The sequence below is a fragment of the Accipiter gentilis genome, chromosome 22 (assembly GCF_929443795.1).
Source record: "Accipiter gentilis chromosome 22, bAccGen1.1, whole genome shotgun sequence".
Lineage (NCBI taxonomy): Eukaryota > Metazoa > Chordata > Aves > Accipitriformes > Accipitridae > Astur > Astur gentilis.
This window is the reverse complement of record NC_064901.1, coordinates 18,464,036-18,478,756: the sequence shown is the minus strand read 5'-3', so window position 1 is coordinate 18,478,756 and position 14,721 is coordinate 18,464,036. Positions and strand designations below refer to the sequence as shown.

Genomic DNA, 14,721 nt, shown 5'->3' with positions numbered 1-14,721 from the left:
ATGAAGCATGACATAAACACATGTTTAGAGGGAGGTTGAATGTATGGTTTGTAGAGCTAGGGATGGCTGCAGGTCCAGTTTTGTTTATGCTCAATGCTCTCTGGCTGTAAGCTGCTGCAGAAGGGAGAGGTCTCCATTCCCACCATGGCGTGTTCCTGCCTTTTCCCTTGCTTTGGCTTAGCAACTGTGTGACCACTGTGCTTAGTGCTCCGGAAGGGCTGGCTGAGTCCTGTGGCACATTGCTTATTTATTTTGGTGTGTTTGTTTTCTGATCACAGCTGATCTGAGTCATTGCATGGGGGTGTGATTGCTAGATCAGATGCAGGAAAACAAGTGGGAGCACATGTGGGAGGCTGGAAGAGCAAAGAGAAATTGCCTCTTGCGGCAACAGCCTGCAGTGAATATAAAAGTCTGGGTGCTTGTGAATCTGCACCCAGAGCAAGGGGAGACTTTAGTTCTCTCCCTGTTTGCTGGTGGCTTTCTTGTCTTGTAAGACTTGAACAAAGCTATTTAGCTGCTGCATAGAGCTTTTTGTCTGTGTAGTGAGGAATCCTTGCTACCCTGTGGTAAAAGGTGGTGTGGTAATTTTATTTTGTGTTGTTTGTATTTTACTGTGTTTATATTTATTTTAATGTAAGTATATAATGCATGTGGACTGAAGGCAGTGAGTTTGATGTAATTATTATAGGTGGGGTGGAGAGCACTGCTTGTTGTTGAGGTTGCTTTATGTCTGCAATTAGAATATCCTGGTATTTAAAACTATTAAAAGTTTTGCCAGATTTCAACCATTTGGGTAGAACTCTTCCATTCACGAATACCTGCCTCGGGCTAGATATTTGTAATTATTTTTAAGCTTTGTCCAGAACAGCTCAGCTGCTACAGAAGATGAGGTTAAGGGAAAATTAGGTTTTAAAATATTTAAGAGCAACTTAGGGTGACTTTTTATTTTAATTTCCCAGTTTATTCAAAACTGGAAATCTGGTGTGCATTTTTTTTAATTCCCCATCTGAATCTACCCATTTCTGACCAAGTTCTAAATAACTGAAATTCTGTAACATGCTCAGTGAAGACTTGTAAGAGCATAGCAGATACAATTTTAAGGGATCTGCTTTCTCTGAGTGCATCTGAGCTTATATCCTCTAGTGTTGACCAAATTGTGCTTGCAGCATCCCTGTAAGTCAAAAAACTCAGCACCGCCTTAATAAATTGAGCTCAGTGTGGTCCAAGTCACAATTGATGCCCAGGTATAGGAACTGAGACCAAGGTCTTCTGTCCCATTTATTCTCAATATCTGTTTGCTGACCCCAGCTGGTATCCAGGAAGAAACGCTGATTCAATTGTGGAGTGTACAAGTGAACTTGGGATAGGGAGTGGAAGAGCTGCTGAGAGTAGGATCATGTACCTCTGGAGCAGAGAGATAGGCCTAAAACCAGCTACAATGCAGTAGGAGAAGGGAGACGAGACCTGCAGAGCAGTTGAAGGCACTAAAATTGAACGTGGGCCCATGGACAAGATGTCAGAACAGATAGCAGGTACCTGGGAGAGATCATGTGTGTGCATAGGGAGAGGAGGATAGGAACTCAGTGAACGTAACTAGGGGTGGTAAGGCTGGAGCGTTAACAGTAGGACTGAAAAATAGGGAATGTTCATGAGGTTTAGAAGCAGGATAGAGCCAAGATCATAATGCGGCAGTGGAGTAAACACTATATATAACTGAAGCAAGCTCCCTCCTGAAGGATCCCTCTGGGCTTGTCTGTCTTCTGCTGTTCATAAGTTCTTGTGAAATTCTCTGTCAGAATGTCCCACTTCCTCTTAGATCCAGTCTGCTGTACAGGGCAACTGTCAGCTTTGTCCATTAGCTCACCTGGCTGAGGTTTGTATGTGGATATGCAAGTCCCCAAACTTGTGTTGGAAAACACTTGCTTTTCAAAACATCTACGGAGTTGCACATGTCCCGATTAAATGCATCAGTTGCAAATTTCTACCTTAAATACTCACAGCCTGTATCCTTAGGCACTTTTCCTCCTTCATTTGTTCTTTAGGGAGCCTTATGAGGCCTCTGTTCAGTACTCAGCTGTGCATAATGCAAATTCTTTCTCCTGTGAGTGTTCCTCTTTCTCCTGGGGTCTAACTCAGGGATCTAGTGACTGAGGTGTTGAACTGCTGAACGCTCACAGCTTAACTAAAACCTCTGGGAGCAGTGCTTGTATTGCTATGTGAAGTGCCATGTATAAGTATGTATTACAGAAAGTACTAAGTTCAGTTTGTCTCAAGGCAGGTGCTCAAAATTAGTAACGTGAAGCACAGAGACTTTAAGGTAAAGAATTATCTCTACCTGCAAAACAGGAATAGCCTATGCTCAGAAATGAGTTTAAAACTTCTCTATGCTTGTAAAGCTCAAATGCTACAGCGATTGTCTCTGTGGAAGTCCTAAGTGTCCTAAGGCATTGTTTTGAATGTTGTTTTGGTACAGAATGCATGGGATAAAAACTGAGAACTGGAGAGGAGAGACCCCAGAGGCAGGACATATGCTATGTGCTGCCTGGAAGTTAGAGCTGTCAGTGTAAGGAGATTGTAATCAGTGGGGGAGTAAATATGTCTGTATACATGTAAGGAAATCTGTTAAAAGACAGGGCCATGAATGAACACTGGTCAACTGGGTTTGAATTTTTCTAGCTCTTGTTTTATCTTATCTGGTTTTTAACTGACCTGGGGATACTGATCCAGCTGATTATCAGGGGATACATATACAGCTAATCTCAAATGACAGTATCTATGCCTTCAGCTTAATTTTAAACAAAGTGTGACAAAACTGCACTAAGGACAAAATTGATTCTATTTCTAAACCAATTTCTTCCAGCTTTACAAAGGCATTAGGCTTCATCAAAATAAAACTTTCTGGCAAAGTTGCAGCTTACAAGATTTGTCGGTATCAGAGCGCAAAAAAACCCATAGAAGAAATATAAAGGAAAAAAAAAGCTTTCTCCTGTTCTTAGCTTCTCAGTACCAAAGTGTTGATTTATTTTTCTGCTGTCAGAAGTAGGCCACTGACATCATCATCCCCATTTCTATCTTGCTGCGTATAAAAAAATGCATGATAATTATCGAGAGGGATGTGAATCAACACACCTATAAATAAGAACATCCTTAACTTCAAGCAGCTATCATGCTGTTGGCCCAGAAATATGCTTTTTTTTTTTTTTGCTTTGGTGACATCCTTTTTTCATTCTTTTCTAATATGACTCATTTTGGAAGTGGAAGTTGGCTGTGGTAGCCACTTATAGCTGTGTTCAGTGGGAATTTTAGACAGTATAAGTGAGTGCATGGTCCTTTGCACTTGGGGAACAATCCTGCCCACTTACATTTCAGAACAGTTTTGCTTTTCTGAAGAGTACTTTTTTGAGGACTACAACAAACACTTTGGATTATGTGGTAAAAATCAGACAGCGTGACCCGATGACACTTGTGGCACGCAAGTCTGTGACGTGGATCAGTACTCCACAAAGCATAGCCAGTCTACCAGTACTCCACTCTACTTCCTTGTAAATGTAATTTAAAACAACTCTTAATCAGAAATAAAATCCTAACAAAGTATTTAGGACAAGCACTTTTAAACTGTTTAATCACTGCAGTCCTGTGTCCCGTCCCCCCCACCCCCCAACTCTTGAGATACCTGGCTGCAGATCTGCAAATGCTGCTTTATGTCACAGAGTGTCTATAAGCAAAAGTAGCTGGTTTATAGCTCTAATTTGCAGTTTGTTAAAGTAAACACAAATTTCTGGGTTTTACGAATTTGACATGCACCCTTCTGCGTCTTCATATTTTAAATGGATTTTTTTAATGTATTCTGTTTCCAGAGAGAGTGCAGAAGGAGGAAGAGTGATTGTAGAAGTTGATGACAAAGTGGCAAAAGTCAGGAATATAAAGGTATGCTTTTTGTCATCTTCTCTTTCTCATATAAGAATCCTGATATTCTGATGCTGTTCTATGTTTGCTTGGCTATTGGATCATTCTAATAGAAATATTAAGGGAGAAGTTTAAACCAGCACAGCTCTGGAATAATTGCAGCAAAAGGAGGGTGGGGAGGATTGTTTTGGTTCCGGGTTTGTTTGTGTGGTGGGGTTTTTCTTTTGACAGGGTATGTAACATGTAGTTGTGTTTTCTGTATTTTATATTTGTCAAAGCTTCTGCAATCTGGCTGCATGCCATCATTCAAAGCTGTTAGTAAATTGTTTAGGACTTTGTGCTTATCTTACTTTTAATAACATCTGGATAATTTATTTCCCTGTGTCTCTCCTTTGCTCATATTTGCACTCAGAGTGCAACTGACTTGCATGAAATGGAGCAGAATGTGTTCAGCTACGCTTTAGACCTTGGTAAAAGACCAAGAGCTATAAGAATAAACTGAATGTAGCTGTCATCCTCTGAGAGCACTGGAGCCAGCGTGCATGGGAACCAGCCCTCTGGTTTATACTCTTGAACTATTTAAAGCTGCCATGGTCCTTCACGAAATTAATAGAATGGAGCAAAGCAATTTTGTGTTGTCAAACATGATTCTGCTCAAAAGGCAAATAAATGAGCCGTGAGATTACTGTGGGGATCCTCAAAGGTGGATGCATTTTGTATTTCTTGTCTTCTTTTTCTTTATGTCTGCAACCCAGTTATTCTAGATGGCTCATTCAAGAGAAACAATACATTAGGTTTTGAAGAGAAACCTTGGTGAAAATTGAATGAAAGGATTTGAACTATTTACCTTTTTCCATTACAATTATTCTTGTATTGACTTCAGGTGCTCATTTCTGAAGAAAGAAGAGGGAAAAATACTAGTGGTATGAGAGGTCTCATGGATGTAAAATGTTGCTTATTTTCTGTGTGTTTCCTTTTCAAAGGCTGTATTTGCAGAGTTTGAGACTCTCACTACCTTCTGAAATAATTTTCGCCAATTCCTTGTACACGTGAGAAAGCTCTCAGAAACACTTAACCTCCGGGTGCGATGCTGTCTGTTTCTGGTGGTTGTCCTCGGGAAGGCTTTGGTCCCTGGGACACAGCTGTGAGGATTTGGGCCCCTGAGGCTGTCTGTCCCCGCTGGGGGAGCCTCCCTCAGCAGGTGGAGTCCTCAGTCAGGCAGCTGCCTAATAGGGTCCAGCTGAGCCTTGTTAGACCTAGAGGGTTTTTTATTTTATTTGTTTAAAGAGGAGCTGTGGGCTGCCTTGGGATACCTGGGAAACCACAGCAGTGGGGCTGACTGCTCAAAGCAGGCAGAGAAGGGTTATTTGGAGACGCAAGGGCTGGCTTGTGGATGTTTTCTCTCTTGAGGTTTTGTAATTGGTGAGTTTTGTAAAGGGACTGAGTTTGCTTTATGCATAAACTAAATTTAGACAGCCATTGATGAATCCAATTTAGTGTATAAATTAATATTTATACACTAATGTTCATGTTGTTGTGTCTGGGGTAGGTTAGGTGCACTTTGTAGTTGAGAACAAACCCCTTCTCTCCAGAGAGGTAATCACCTCTGTGATGAGGGGCTGCTTTTCCTGAGGTGGAGGGGTATTTTTTTTATTTTTACATGTTGCAATAGGAAGGCAGTGCTCGAAGCTATCTTCTGCTTATTGCTGCAGAAAACCTAAGAAAATAAAAGGTAATTGCATAAAAATCTCTGAATCATGACATGTTCAAAATAGTATTATTGAAGATGATCAATGGGTTTGTTAAGATGTTATTTCTGACTAAAGGAAACCTTGGTTATACTTAATTCAATGTGATAACTTTAGAATCATGCAGGATTTAAAATGGATGAAACCCCTTTACTTCAGAGATAATCTAAAATTATTTCTGTCCTATTTTGCTTTGCTCTTTCTGGGTTTAAAAAACCCCCAAACCCCCAAACCTGTCAGATGGGCCTGTAAATTAATTTTCCCTGTAAACTTCACAGCTGGTGGCAGAGTTCAGTGCCTACAGTGCCCTTTATCCAGTAATCTGGCAGACAGCACTGACACCCCTAGTTTTGGGGGCCATTAGTGAAGCAGTTTGTTTAGGTATCAAATTATAATGAACCTTTTTTTCCTGCTTATGTTTTCGCAAATGTCAAGGTTACAATAAAGTTACCGATTGGGTTAATTTTGTGTAATGTTTTGACTTGTTACTCTCCTCCTTTGATGAGTAGAGCAACAATGCGTAGTTCCTTGTTCATAAGCGTATCTGTTTTATTACAAATCACTTGGGCAAGATTATACAGAAAGATTTGCACAGTTCCCTTAATTTCAGTCCCCATTTCTGACTGTTATGCTAGAAAGGCTTCACTGTCATTGTTAATAACCTGTAAAGGTTAGGTTTATAGTGTGCAGTCCCAGTGACAGAAACATTAGCTTGCAACCATGGCAAAGCAAAGGAGAAATAGGGAAAGAGACCTGCATTTTCAACAAATTGGGTTTGTTTTCTCACTTGGGGCCTCATTTCTGTGATGCGGTTCTCAGTGAAACAGAATAATGGTGGAGAAGTATCAAAACGGTTGTAGAGCTTTTCTGCCAGTATGTAGATGTTGTGAAGATTAACTAAATTATGTTTATTGTACACAACCTGGAGAACCTTGGTTGTAGTAAATGAATTCTTCAGCAAAAATGCTTCAGCAGGTCTGTCATGTATGTCTCTGCCTCACTCTCAGCATCAAAGAAAATAGAATAAAGAGGATAAACTATTTGCCATTCCTTTTCCACAATACAGATCCTAGATAAACTTCCTGTTAGTTTTAAAATGCTTATTTTTTGGTCAGCTTCAAAGTGAATTGGTTTTTCTGTCATTTTCCTTCTGTTATCAGGTTGACAGTAGGCTTGATAGCACGTGGGACTCAAGAGAAAAGATTGTGGCCTTCAGCTTTGAGTACTGCTACTGGTCAGTTGATCCCGAAGATCCAAAGTATGCATCTCAGGAAATGGTAAGAGATGCTGTTCTTTTTGTCTGTGTTTGCATCCTGTTTTGTCCTTTATAATCACATCTACAGGAAGAGATTGAGACATAGGGTACATAAAATTTCATTTTCTTTTCTGCCCCTATCTTTTCCTTATTTTGTTTGTAATACCACAGTACTTGGTCATTTTGTCTTAAGTAGATGCAGTAGAACTGCAATAGCCTTTTTTGTCAACTAATGCATGCTTTCATTACATATGTTAACTTTGGTAGTGATCATTAATTGTGATGATCTGAGGACTCTGGCTTAGCAATGAGGTTCTTTTTGGTGGGGGCTGGGGGATCAGGTTCTAAAGGAAGAAGGCTCTGAAGTGAAAGGAAGAGTGTTGTGGTGATCCTGCTGAGAGGATCAACAGGGAAATAATCACATCTTTGAATAATGGTAGTAAATTTTACTTATACTATATTGTTCTGAGCACTTTTCCTTAATAAAGCATCAGAAATCTCTTATAACTAATGGTGACTCCTAGCTTGAAGATCCAAGGTTTGACTGATTAAGAAGGAAGGTTGAAAGATTCGGTATTTTAAAATAGGATATAATTACAAATTTTTGTTAATAAGGAATTATTAAATCTACTACAAATAAATATTATGCACAGCAAAGCTCTCCAAAGATTTCACTAAGCATGCATGCGATCACATATGTCAGCACTGAAATAAGATTTTACTGCTGTTTTGTCTTCAGAATGGTATCATGTCATTTTTGTCTGTTGTCAGTACAACTGTTCCTGAAGTTTCAACCTGTATAATTGTGGTGTTTTTCACAGAAAGTATCACTTAAGACTGAGCTAGGCCTGTGAAATTTGTGTTTCTGGTAGTGATGAGCACGGTATTGTTTTACTTTTGGGAGTCAATATTTGAAAAACTATCAAATTTGGCAATTACTAGAACAATAGGAGACTGTGCTCCATTTCCTTGTTGGTGCAGTAGTGTGGAAGAGGTTTTGGGAACTTGGGAAGTGTATGTAGTGTTTAAAAAATAAAGTTGTTTTTCTAAAGTACTCAGGACTAGATAAACTTCCGTTTTAGGGATTACAAATAAAAAACCTTTAAATGCTGAACTGTTGGGGTTGTCCATCCCTGTCCCATCCCCCCCCCCCCCCCCCCTTATATTGTCTTACTTACTTATTTTGGTTTTGTGTTCTTTGTGAGTTTCTCTCATAATACACTTAGAAGCATGCTTCTTGGAACTGTTGATAATACAGTTGGTTTTCCAGCTGAAATGGTTTAGCAGATGAAATATTGATAAATACAGTCTGCCAAGTTGGTTTTATCTCTACTTGGTATGAAAAATTATCAGAACTGCCAAATGGAAAATATAAATATTGGCTACAAAGTGTAAATTTTTATTCTTGTTGTTATTAAATACAAGTGCAATTGAAAAAGAATGTAAAATGCTATATAAACAGCGCAACTTCCTTGCTGGGGCTGAGTAGGTATTTCGGACACTGTGGAGAGCTTTGTGTTTTCATACAATACAATTTTATCCAATAAAAACACTGAGGGGGAATCATGAACTCCCTGGCCATAGAAAGTTAAGTAATAGGCCATAGTTCCCTTACTGGTGCCTGATGCTGGCCAAAAGGACATCCAGTGTTGCTTCACGTAACTGTTGGGTTACTGAGCCTTAGACAGATATCTTTCATGAGTAAAGAGAAGTTTAAAGATGGACTGGTGCTTTGAAATGCCTGGAGTCATGAGTGAATTTCTTGGGCTTTTTACCTGTCTTGATGACTGTAGAACCAGTAAAGCATACTTCAAATGCCCTTGAGAAGAGGGCTGCTGGAATACTGCAATCTTACCATGCTTTTGTGCATTTGTCTGCCCCCTTACACTGTATGAATGAAGTTTATTGTACTAATTCCATGTTTTGAATCATTATTTCAGTGCTGAGCTTGACGTTTCTAAGCTTCTTTACAGCAACGATGCTATCAGCAGCCAAAGAAGGTTCAATAACACTCATCCAGTAAAAGCTTGCTTTCATGAGCTGACCTTAGATTACGTTTTCCTTGAAGATGTCTTGCCAACTTTTATCATACATGATTGGTGTATTGGTTGAGGATGAAAACTAGATTAAAGGATCTGCCTTCAGCTTCATTTTTGTAGAATGCTGTCTTTTTAGTAAACTGTCTTTTTTTTTGTCCTCTGGATGGACGTATGAAAATGAAGTCCTAACAGTTTCTTCAGTTGTTAAGGATTCTGTCACCATAAAACAATAGTGGGAGGACTGCAAATCGTAGTGTTTAGGTAAAAATATGATTTTAAATACAGAAATCTGCTTCTCTGAATACTACTTGTGGTTTCTTCCAGATGTTAGTTAAGATTGTTCACTTCAGGTTCGTGTCCCTTGCATTCCAGAGATGACTACACACAATGCATTTTATCCCTATATTTTTTGAACATATACTTCATAGCTAGTTGTGACAGGTTTAAGTCACCTATGTGTAAGTACTTTCAAGTGTTTGGATGAAAAGTTCAGATTTGTTCTGTTTATAAAAACTGTGTTTTCTTTGCCACCTGTATTCTACTTGTATTTGCCAAAATGGGAATACATGTTGCCCACCTTGTTTGGTTTTCCTAATATATTTATGTTAGTATTTCTTCTGTTGTGGGGGAGGGGTTTAATTAAAAAAAGGTAGGGAAGGTATCTTCTCCCTTTAATTTGGGGAGAGAAAATTGCAATACAGTAAACTGAAGAGGAACTGAAGCAATTTAGTAAAATCTGCAATGCCCATGTGACAGATGATATGCTTTTATTTTTTTTTAGTAGCACTGAAACTGCAAGTGCTTTTCCCTTCAAAAAGCTGGAGCAAGCAGAGTCAAAACCAAATTATTATTAAGAAGTGTTATTGTCTACATATTTTTTAGGGCTGAATTTAAAAAATAATTATCTTGTCACGACATAGACAAGCTTTCTTGATTGGCATTACATGAAAAGAGGAAAGTTGCTAAATTAAAAACAAAGTTGATGTTTGACTACTGAAAGAAGAACCCATCACTGTTGGTGTATGGAAAATAGGCTTCTTGGCAGAGATAACCTGTTGGATAGTGATTGGTTTTGGAAGATGGTTTCAGGTACAAGTGGATAGCCTTTGACTTTTATTCAAGGTTATTCTCTCATTTAAAACATTTGAGAAACTAGATACGACCCAGAGTTCTGTTGTCTTTATTTCTCTCCTAACTGTGGTGAAACATGAAGCTATACAGTATTTCTAATGATGACACAGTAATTTATAAGCTTAATTTAGAAGTTTAATAGTAGTGGTCTGAATTCTTAGTCTTCCTTTAGAAGTTACATAAATTCTTTAAAAAGGTAAGATTTTTTAAATAGTTCAGCTATGCAAGTAGTATGTTCATTTTCCAAGTAAGCTGAATGCCAAATTTTACAATGTGACCTCTGGTTTTCAGGTGGCCGGTTTGAGATCCTTCGGCCTGTGCTTTTGTTTTCTCACTGGGCAGTTGAATATTTCACATTCATATTGAGCTAAAGTTTTTATCTGCTTTCACAGATGCGCAATTCTTTCCAAAGGGAGTTTACGTTCTCTTTTTAAAGACAATTTTTTTTTCCTAAGTGGATTTGTTAGTGCATAAACAGAATAGAGGAATCAAGAAATACCCTAAGGGAAGAGTTACCGGCTAAATCAACCAGAGCTACCAGCCACTAAAGGAAGAAGGATGTGCTAAATCCTTCTAAGTACGGAGAAATGAACGAGGCACTACGGCTACATGGCAGTGAGAAAGAAACTGAGTATCAAAAAATTGTGTGGGACCAGAGAAAGAACAGGTAACAAATAAATATGAAATCAGGACAGGGACAGAACATTTGATGGGCAAAATATGAAATGAGAAACAAAAGGAAATTTAAAAAGATTATAGGCATTTAAGAGAAAAAGGGCATGCATGGTTTTTCTGATCTTAACTCTGCAATTTGTTATATGCATTTTCCATGGTTATGAAGGAGGGAATAGTTCTCCAAACTATCACTGTCAAGATATAGTTACATTCTTAAAAACAAACAAAAACCCCACCAACCAAACAAAAAAAAAACCCCCACCCCCAAAAAAACCCATAAGAAACTCTAATACTTCTGGTAATGTTCCTTTTCCTGCTATTTTTGAGTCAAACTTGATTTTTTGCTGTGCTGTGTTGCTGCAGAATTAGTTCAGTCTTGCAGAGGGAGAATGCTGACTGTCTGTACCTGGGTTTTACCACTTCCACGCAATGAAGTAATTTCACCAAGTGTCCTTGCATTGTCGTATTAAGTTTTTTTGGGGAGGTGAATTTGGTACTATACAAAACCTGCTTTAGTAAAGGGGATATTTTTGTGTAGAAGTGACTATCGCTTCCTTCTCCCCTGCCCCCTTCCTCCGCAGATCTCTTCAGGAAGCTGTGTGTGGTTCAGGATTGTTTTCCAAAGACAATGTTGGACAACCATCACTCTTTGGCTATTGTATAACTATGGGATTACCCGTTTACTAGAGATTCCTGACGTTTCCATTTTGCAGTAAAAATACTGTGTGATAATGACATTGTAATGATATTTAGGGTTATAATTTTTATTTTTACGGGGAGATTCAGGCTTGGTGATTCGTTCTGCTAGTTGAATATGATAGCTAATATGTAGCAAACATGTCCTGCAACATCTAAATTTAAACTTATTTAAATTTTTGACTGGTGTAGAACAGTCTGTTTCAATCTTTTGAGTTTCCTTCGTAAAACCTAAAATAGCTCTTGATGAATCTTTCATCAAGTCTGATTTAGCTCCACCAAGAAAAGGAAAAACTTTAAAACAGTTGCAAAACTTAAGTAAATGCCCATTTAAAACCTACTGCCAAAAAAAAAAAAAATTTTCAGCTTCATCTAATGCAAGCACCATTAAACAAAATCTTAACTGTATTATGCATGAGTATTCTTAAGGCTACAGGAACACATGCAAGCATTAGGAATTCTTGTAGCTGGTTGTAATAGCTTGAGTCCTCAGCTTCCCTCCAGCCATCCTACCCATCCGGTTATTGTGCATGCACAGTAACCGTGGTGGGCAGACTGACCCACAGGATGTACAGGCAGGTATTTACACACAGCAGTTGCCATAGATAGCTGATGTTAGCAATCTGTTTCTTTTGATAAGAGGAATATGTTCCATGAGTAATAGTCATTGAATGGTAGAGATGGTGAAATCCAGAAAAGTCTTTAAGTGCCCAACTTGTACTGATTTCAGTGGGATCCGAATCTCCAACTGGGTTTTCTTAAAACAACTTTTGTAGCTCTTATGCTTTGTTTTTGTACTTCAGTACATCAGTTAAATGGAGATGATAATGTTTATAAAGGAAATCGTAATTTAGACTTTAGAATTTTTACTTCTGGGTTTCAAAAGAATGAAATAAGCTATATTCATACTGGTCAAGGAATTTCACACTTCTGGGCTTGACTTGGTAAGGATTTTATTTTGGTTTGGCATAGTGTATTAGGTTTATGCAGGTATGAATATTCCTTCAGTGTCTTTCTGAATATTATAATTTTCAGTAATGCTTTGACCCTCATTGGACCTTCTAAGATGCAATCATAAAAGCACTTGACCAAAAAGGCCGTGGCCAAACAAAAAGATGACTGTCTTTGAGATAAATCTAAGAAATATGAGAGCGCACAGAGATTGTTGTAAACAGCTAAGCGATGATATACTATTGCATCTTTTTCCCTGAAAGATTACATTGCCTTTTTGATGAGAAGTGGCTGCCTATCACAAAAAAACCCAACAAAACCAACCCAAAACTTAGTGTCAATATTTTATATGGATTTCCCTGTATGTGGAGGTTGCACTGTGATGTGTCACATTGAAAAGTATTATCTCAATGAATCAGGATAGTTTTACAGTGAGAAAGCAGTACGGGTATGAAAACAAGTCTTACTGCGAATGTCAGTGTATCGGTTTTGTGTGGCAAGGTTTTGGTAGCGGGGTGGGGGTGGGGGTGGTGGGGTGGTTACAGGGGTGGCTTCTGTAAGAAGTTGCTGGAAGCTTCCTCTGTGTTCAAGAGAGCCCATACCAGCCGGCTCTGAGACAGACCCGCCGCCGGCCAAGGACGAGCCTATCAGTGATAGTGGTAACGCCTCTGTGATAACATTTTTAAGAAGGGAAAAAAGTTGGGACGTGGAAAAACAGCCACCGGAGCAAGGAGTGAGAACCTGTAAGAGAAACAACCCTGTGGACACCAAGGTCAGTGAAGAAGGAGGGGGAGGAGATGCCCCAGGCGCCGGAGCGAAGATTCCCCTGCAGCCCGTGGTGAAGACCCTGGTGAGGCAGGCTGTCCCCCTGCAGTCCAGGGAGGTCCACGGTGGAGCAGATCTCCGCCTGCAGCCCGGGGAGGACCCCACGCCGGAGCAGGTGGGTGCCCAAAGGAGGCTGTGACCCGGTGGGAACCCTGCACTGGAGCAGGCTTCTGGCAGGACCTGCGGATCTGTGGAGAGAGGAACCCACAGAGCAGGTTTTCTGGCAGGACTTGTGACCCTGTGGGGGTCTCACGCTGGAGCAGTGTGCTCCTGAAGGACTGCACACCGTGGAATGGACCCACGCTGGAGCAGTTCGTGAAGAACTGCAGCCCGTGGGAATGGCCCACATTGGAGAAGTTCGTGGAGGACTGTCTCCCGTGGTGGGACCCCAGGCTGGAGCAGGGGAAGAGTGTGATCAGCCCTCGTCCTGAGGAGGTGAAGCGGCAGAAAATAACATGTGATGACCGTAAACCCCATCCCCGTCCCCCTTGTGCCACTGGGGGGGGCTTGGTGAAGAAATCCGGGAGGGTAGTTGTGCCTGGAAAGAAGGGAGGGGTGGGGGGAAGGTGTTCTGAGATTTGGTTTTATTTCTCATTACCTTACTCTGGCTGATTTGTAATAAATTGAGCTAATTTTCCCCAAGCTGAGTCTGTTTTGCCCATGATGGTAATTAGTGAATGATCTCTCCTGTCCTTATCTCAACCCGCAAGCTTTTTGTTGTATTTTTTCTCTTCCCTGTCCAGCTGAGGAGGTGAAGTGATAGAATGGCTTTGGTGGGCACCTGGGGTCCAGCCAGGGTCAACCCATCACAGTCAGTAACTGCTCCTAACTTCTTGACATTCCTACCCCCTACCCGCCCTGTTCTTCGGCACTGACTTCATAATGTAAGTGAAAGGATAACTGTGAGACCACAGCGCTTCCACTGTGCATTTGAACCATTGAGGGTTTTACAAGACTGTTCAAAAGGAAGACAGTGTGTTAAATTAAGGGTTGTTTATTTCTAAACTTTTATATAACAAGCGCACAGGTTCTGTTTGCCTGTCTGTCCATTGCAAATGTGTGCTAGGAAGAACTCGTTTCCATTCAAACACACGATCCAATAATTTCTATCACTGTTTATAAATATATTCATTGGGAAGATTGGCATTTATTCTGTGCTCTGAAGGCAGAAATGGGTGTTACTGATGGCTCATGTGAGTGAATGCACATGAACCCTGTAAACAGATTTTTCCATTTCTTATTTGTTTTAAAGTAATGTAATTGCTTTTCATCACATTTGACTTCCCAGCATAGTTGGGTTTTGTACTACTTCCAGCTAAGTAAAGCAATTTCGGAAAGAAGCAGAAGGGAAGATGATTTTCTTACCTCCTTGTCAAAGTGAAACTGAAAAACAAATAGAAGAAAAAACAGATATGTTGGTTTTAATAGGCAAGATCTTCAATATGGCACTACGTTTTTTGATTTGTTTTTGGAGGGTTTTGTTTGTTTGTTTTAC

General features: G+C 39.8%; 1 protein-coding gene across 1 annotated transcript in view; it reads left to right on the top strand.

Annotated features, from left to right (window-relative positions):
• The window catches only part of STARD9 (StAR related lipid transfer domain containing 9), a 121,112-nt gene that overhangs the window by 11,649 nt on the left and 94,742 nt on the right, over nt 1-14,721 (top strand). The window contains exons 2-3 of the mRNA XM_049825920.1: nt 3,858-3,927; nt 6,815-6,931. Of these exons, the coding sequence (XP_049681877.1) occupies nt 3,858-3,927; nt 6,815-6,931 (187 nt within the window). The remainder of the gene's footprint in view (nt 1-3,857; nt 3,928-6,814; nt 6,932-14,721) is intronic.